This window comes from Elaeis guineensis, chromosome 2 (assembly GCF_000442705.2).
Source record: "Elaeis guineensis isolate ETL-2024a chromosome 2, EG11, whole genome shotgun sequence".
Lineage (NCBI taxonomy): Eukaryota > Viridiplantae > Streptophyta > Magnoliopsida > Arecales > Arecaceae > Elaeis > Elaeis guineensis.
Genome location: NC_025994.2, coordinates 125414234 through 125421149, shown reverse-complemented (window position 1 = coordinate 125421149; position 6916 = coordinate 125414234). Strand labels below are relative to the sequence as shown.

At 36.7% G+C, this 6916-nt stretch overlaps 2 protein-coding genes across 2 annotated transcripts; one reads left to right on the top strand and one right to left on the bottom strand.

Annotated features, from left to right (window-relative positions):
* Positions 1 to 2619: 2619 nt before the first annotated feature.
* Positions 2620 to 3297, top strand: LOC140855400 (secreted RxLR effector protein 161-like). Its single transcript, XM_073251285.1, has one exon. The coding sequence runs from the start codon at positions 2620 to 2622 to the stop codon at positions 3295 to 3297; it is 678 nt and encodes a 225-aa protein (XP_073107386.1).
* A 63-nt stretch (positions 3298 to 3360) lies between these two features.
* Positions 3361 to 5110, bottom strand: LOC105037496 (uncharacterized). Its single transcript, XM_010913151.4, has 2 exons — positions 4546 to 5110; positions 3361 to 4287 (listed from the first exon to the last, which is right to left on the bottom strand). Exons 1-2 carry the CDS (start codon positions 4693 to 4695, stop codon positions 3658 to 3660), a joined length of 780 nt encoding a protein of 259 aa, XP_010911453.2. The 5' UTR covers positions 4696 to 5110; the 3' UTR covers positions 3361 to 3657.
* Between the last annotated feature and the right edge of the window lie 1806 nt (positions 5111 to 6916).

The window sequence follows — 6916 nt, the reverse complement described above, 5'->3', positions numbered from 1 at the left end:
CAAATAGATGGCTGCATGCTAGTTTATCAGTCAAGGTGGCATTGTCGAGGGGAGCACGAGAGATGGGACAAGCTCAAATCGGACTGCTGAGACATAGAAAGATCCTTTTTCGAGGGAGGTACTCCGACAAATTATTGATCGAATAAATATCCGAGCAAAATAAACCAGGGACTCCACCGCAACTGGAGGGAGAAGCAAGCATTATCTTCGACTGGTACCGAAGGAGATTTTTTTTCGAAAATTTAAAAGCCGATGAGCTACCAAAACAAAGGAGATCTTATCATCGTTCCGAAGGGATATGGAAAAAAAAATGCTTTTGCAATGGTGAAATTGGACGTGCATTTTTAAGTTTCTTGATCTGTGCTCTCATTAATCTTAGCATACAAGTGCACACTTGACATGACATGTGGGTCCCACCATTTTGTATCTAATTCGAACCAATGAGTTTGACCCTCCAATAGTTTTTGGTGGAACAAAATTGGAAAGAAATTAAAGTTGAAACTGGATCCGGTGCAGATACCAATATATCTACATTCATATTTATATTATCTGATGAGTATAAATATAAATATAAATATTATTTAAATATAAAAATTATATTCATATTTATTTTAAACAAACATGAATATAATTTAGATATTAAAAATATAAATATAATTATAAATTTAAATTGAATAATTAAATTTTATAACTATAAAATTAAAGATATTACTAAATAGATAATAAATCAACTAAATAATATATTTATATTATTATATATATATATATATTTTTTAAAAAAAATTAATTATTATATAAAATTATAGTTAAATTTAAATATTTACTTACGAATCCGAGGAATATTATCCGTATCACTTTTGGAGAAATATACCGTATACGAGTCTTAAGATACATTTTTCCCATTTATTTCTCAATGACGAGTTGACAACTACTTTGTGGCGTTCCCAAGTTTATGTTGGAAATTAATTTACACTGAAAAAAATCAAGAATTTTTCGGAATAGTCAAGCACATCAAACAATGTATCTTTTCATGTTCCAAAGCTACTTTTGGTACTCCAATGTATCTCCTCTTCTTTTGAGATATTTTTAATGAGGCATTTGAAGGGTCACAAAACAACTATAAACATGGGGTTGCCTTGTACTCATCGATGTATGAAAAAAGAATAGAATTCTATATTAAAAATATTTTCAGCATACAAACTTCTCTAGCAAGTGCTGTTGCATTGCCTACTTAGCTTATTTCCAAGCATTTCTTCCTTCTTTAGCCCACTACATTTCTGCAACCCAACAAATTTGGTATCAGAACCATACCTTTCTTTGATCTCTCATGGCAGCCACCTCCACTCCAACCATTTTTACGTACAACTCAATTCAAGTTCCAATATTTGAAGGAGAGCATTATGACTATTGGAGCTATCAAATGCAAACTTTATTCATCTCTCAAGAGCTTTGGGATGTTGTTGATGGTACGTATCCGAAGCCACCTGAAGATCAAACCAACTGACAGCAGGCGGACCAAAAGTAATACAAAAAGAATATCAAAAGAGATGCAAGTGCACTACGCTACATCCAACAAGGAGTAAGCAACACCATCTTCCCTCGAATCTTTAGTGCAAAAAAGGCTAAGGAAGCTTGGGACATTCTCAAGAAGGATTTTCAAGGAGATGAGAAGGTAATCTCTTTAAAGCTATAATCACTTTGGAGAGATTTTGATAATATATCTATGAAAGAAGGTGAAAGTATGTTAAATTTTCTCACAAGAGTTTCTGAAATGGTTAATCAAATTAGAAGTCTTGGAGATTCCATTGAAGAAAGAAAAATTGTTTTAAACGTTCTTCGTATTCTTCCTAAAAAATTTGATCATGTAGTTGCTGCAATAGAAGAATCTAAAAATTTGGCTACATATACTTTTCATGAGTTAATGTGTTCTCTCTAAGTGCATGATGAAAGATTAAGCAAATCAGATCAACCTCTTGATCAAGCTTTTCAAGTCAAAGCAAATATCTCGGAGAAGAAGCCATACAAATTCCAGCAAGGAAAGAAAGGGAGAGCGTTCCAAAAGAAAGGCAAGTGGCAAGGCAATAAAAATGAAGATAAAGCCGGAGATGAACAACAACAGTCAAGGAGCTACCAACATCAATGCCGTATTTGCAAGAGAACCAATCATGAAACCAAGGAGTGCCGTTTCAAGTACAAGAGATGCAAAATTGCCAACCACTCCTATCGAGATTGTTGGTACAAAGACAAGTCCAAAAAAGAAGTAAAGTTCACTAAAGAAGAGAATGACCAATTATTTTCTTGCATGAGCATTCAACAAGCATCTCAAAATATTTGGTATGTTGATAGTGGTTGTAGTAGCCACATGACCAGAGATAAGAAGAAATATATATAGAGCAACCTAAAAGATATGAAGTCAAAGGCTTGGAAAGCAAGGTGTATCGCTTGAGAAAAGCATTATATGGGTTGAAACAAGCACCAAAAGTATGGAATAGCAAAATTGATGGCTACTTCCAAAAGAATGATTTTCAAAGAAGTCAAAATGAGCCCTCACTCTATGTGAAGAAGCAAGGTACTCAAAATTTTCTTATCTTTTGTTTATATGCTGATGATCTTATTTACATGGGTACTAATTTGAAGATGGTGGAGGAATTCAAGCATAATATGATGAAAGAATTTGAGATGACTGATTTAGCTCTCATGAAGTATTTTCTTGGAATTCAAGTAAAGCAATCCAAAGGAAAAATTTTCTTATCCCAAGAAAAATACCTTGAAGACATTTTGAAGAAATTCCAAATGAATAAATGCAAAGCAGTTTCAACACCTATGGCTTTAAATGAGAAATTGCAACAAGATGATAGAACAAAGAAGGTCGATGCTACAGAATTTCGAAGCCTAATTGGATCTTTGATTTATCTCACCAATACAAGGCCGGACATTATGTACTCGGTGAGCTATGTTTCAAGATTCATGAGTAATCCAAGCAAGTTACATCTAACCACAGCAAAGAGAATTTTGAAGTATTTGCAAAGCACTAAGAAACAAGAAATTAGGTATGTCAAAGAAGAAAATAATTCCTTGGTTGGTTTTACTGACAGTGATTGGGCTGGATCCTTAGACGATCGAAAGAGTACTACGAGATATTTATTTTGCCTTGGGACGAAGGTGATATCTTGGAGTTCCAAAAAGCAAAAAACAATTTCATTGTCTTCTGCAGAAGCTGAATATATTGCTGCCAATAATGCTGCATGTGAAGCTGTTTGGCTTCGAAGACTACTTAGTGATATGCAAGAAGAATAAAAGGATGCTACAACCATCTTTTGTGATAACATGTGAGCTAGTGCAATGACCAAGAATCCAGTGTTTCATACAAGATCGAAGCATATTGAATTGAGGCATCATTTCATCAGAGATTTGGTGAACAAAAAAGAAATACAATTGAAGTTTATCAATACAAATGAGCAATCTGCAGATTTTTTCATCAAAGCCATAAGTGCTAAAAAATTTGAGAAATTCAAGAAGCTGCTCAACATTGCAAATTAAGAGGGGGTGTTAGAAATTAATTTGTCTTCCTTCCTTAGCCCACTACATTTCTGCAACCCAACAGTTTATTCTCACACGGAATCGGTAAATATTACATTCCAACAAAGTCTCCCAGCGCTAGCCTTCCAATCTTGGCGTGCCGGCAAGCATGAAAGCCTTGAAAGTTACCTTCCGAATATCAGATCCACCCCAAGCAGTTCTGATCTCCTTCACCACCTCTTCAGACAGCAAATCCACTCCACGCTCCTTTGCGGTGTTTACTGCAGACCCCGTCCTCAGCAGTTCCACGAAACCATCAAATGATATCTCCAGATCCATGTCCACACTCGTAGGATTGCCTTCGGTCCCCAGTCCGACGCTTTCAAATGGGAACGGAAGGGTCCGGTACCCTTCGAAGGCGTAGCGAGCTCTGTCATCCATGTAAGGAAGGGAGGAGACGTAGAAGCGTTTCATCACGTCCTCCAAAGGACTGATGTCGTAGCTGTAACTCCAAACAGCAACCACTCCTCCAGGCTTCCTTAAGACACGGTTGACGATGGAATAGAAGCTCGGGAGGTCGAACCAGTGCACGGCCGTGGCCACGGTCACCAGGTCTACCGAGCCTTCACCTCCGAGCATGGATACCAAATCTTGCTCCGAGATGGAGAGAGGTGTGTGAACGTACTGAACCTTTGGATGCGGGGTGGCATGTTTGATCTGGGCCTCACTAACGTCCGTGGCTATCACCTCCTCGTAATGTTCTGCGACCTAGTGGTGGAAACGCATATAACATGTATATTATGGATCAAAAACATGCAGATTATGGATCAAAAACATATATATTATGGATCAAAAATATGAAATTAAAAACAAAACTTAAGCACACTAAAAGCTTGGTTTCTTAAAAAAGAACTCAGTCACGCAAATACACAAACAATTGGCGTGCGGACTGATGCTAATAATTGAAGCAAAGACAGGTCGCAACAGATATTACAGCGTCCGAGAGAAAGAGAGAGAAAGGCTTACGTTGACGGCAGCCTGGCCGCTACCGGTGCCGGCGTCCCACGCCCGCTTGTGATGGGCGGTCAGCGAGGCGAGCTTCGTGAACCACCCTCTCGGATATTTGGGCCGAGCCTGTGCGTATATTTCCGCCTGCTTCTCGTAAAGCCCTGCCATCGCCCCGCTCTCTTGCTGTCTCCTCTGTCCTCTGTCCTCTGTCCTCTGTCCTCTTTCCTCTTTCCCTCCTCGCCGCCGTTCACAAAGAACTTAGAATGATGTTGATGGTGGGGGATATCGACGTGGCGCAAATACAACCTCCTTTCTTTGCAAAAAGCACGTTGTCAAAAGTAAAATTCTATTTTTCGGAAGAAAATTGTTGTTAAAGTAAAATCAAATTTATACATATCTAAAAACTATAAAGTTTACAGATAAAACGAAATTTCTATAACGTGGGAAATAAAGAGCTAAGTTCTTTCTTTATCCTCTGCTCCATGCTACTCATCCAATTCGATCAAGATGACAGTTAAGAGGAGCATCGAAGAGTATCATACGCACAAGAGCATTATTTAGACTCACAAAAAAATCTGCCTTCTTTGATAGTCATCTCTCGTCAATGCATTATTTGCACCACAGAGTATTATATATCACAAGATAGATAATCATCGAACAAAATGTACCATATAATCATCTTGTTTGATAGCCATCCATTTTTTGACAACAGTCGTATGTGGTTGAGGATCTATGCTCCATCCATAATTATTGGTCGAGTCACGAGAGAATGGTCAACGAATAGATACCATCGGTTCGATGAGGATCTGGTTCAAGATTTTGGTTGGAATTTAGAAATTACTGAATGTAAAAGGAAACAACTTTTGCTTGTCTACAAAGCAGAATTATGTGCAATGAGAGTTCTTTTAGGTGGAAAAACCAATAAGCAACATAATAGGATTCAAAGTTTGGTAGGAATAGGCAATGGGAACAAAACAAAACTAACACCCAAGACTCTTATCTGGCTGCTGGATTCAAAGTTTGGTCAAAATAATAATAATAATAATAATGAGGGGATTCAACTTTTTGTTTCGTGGTGACGCATGAGGGGATTTGGTTGGGGCATCCAACTTTGTCTTCTTCTTCCCTTCTATTTTTCTCAGCAAATAGCTTTTGGATGGTGGGTGCATGATGGGAAAACAGGTTATGACAGTATTTTTGAGCATGGAGAGGATTCAGGAATTAAAGAACGAGGAGGTGCAACCAAAGAAAAGAAAATAAAATGGACTGCAACTAGACCAAAAACGTCACATTCTTCCGCTCTTTCTTTTCCTCTAGTCCTCTGTTTCTCCTTACTCTTGCCTTTTTTCTAAGCAGCAGCCTGTCACTTGATTCTTATAGGCTCTATTTCTATATAGAATGCAGCAAGGAGGAAGAAAGCAGGTAGATTAAAATCAATTTTGTGGAAGTTGGCTTTCCTTCCTTCAACAGCAAACTTTGTATTGGCTGGTAGATCCTTGTTTTGGAAAAAAAAAAGAGGATATTTGCTGTTGCACTTGTTACCTATTTGCTATGATATGATGTCAGCAAATACAGTAAAAGAGGTGGGATGTTGGGAATCCTGAGCCATTCACGACTTGTTGTCGTTAGCATTCATAGTTTTAAGAAGGGAATTTTATAACGGATGGGATCTAAATGGAATCCCATCATTTTTTCTTTTCTTTTTTTTTTTTCTGATGAAATGGAATCCCGTCATAATATTAGAATATCTTATCACAAAACTCTAAATCAATCATGTGCGAGTCTTTTAAAATTTCAAATGCGCAAAAATTCATGGACTCTCACCGAAACTGGAGTGGGAAAGAGATACGTATTCGTATTGCTGATTCCTCTTTCCTTTTCTTTTTCTTCTTTCAGACGGATGAAGATTTGATAAAAATTAATACCGACTGATATATGGCAGTAAAGTTTCACATTAGCTTTCTAAGGCCGATATGGACTGTATAAAATAGGCAAATAACTATAAATTCCTAATAATCAATGTAAATTCCAAATTAACCCCAAGCTTTAGCAATCCATTAAGATTACTATTATGATTTTGTCGATTCATAGAAAACACATATACAAGATAAATGCTATTAAAAATCATAAATATGGTATTTATAATTTTATTAGTCTAGAGTGTTTTAGTTGATTGAATAGATATGGCCAAAACCAATTCTATTTGCTTTTGGAGTCCTATCATTAGGTTCTCTTAATATCAAAATTAGCTGTGCATATGATTTGATGGTTGTGATTCCAGTGATCATGATTATCTGGAAAAATTTGATAACATACTTATTTAACACATAAAATATTAATTTATTTTTTAATAAAAATAGAAAAATATAGTTGCTAAAGGAAAAAAGTG

What these genes read in the sequence shown, in the direction of transcription:
- LOC140855400 (XM_073251285.1), top strand. Translation starts at nt 2,620, where the DNA reads ATGGGTACTAATTTGAAGATGGTGGAGGAATTCAAGCATAATATGATG.
- LOC105037496 (XM_010913151.4), bottom strand. Translation starts at nt 4,695, where the DNA reads ATGGCAGGGCTTTACGAGAAGCAGGCGGAAATATACGCACAGGCTCGG. An exon ending in GCGGCCAGGCTGCCGTCAAC is followed by an intron (nt 4,288 to 4,545) that starts GTAAGCCTTTCT and finishes TTCCACCACTAG; the next exon opens with GTCGCAGAACATTACGAGGA.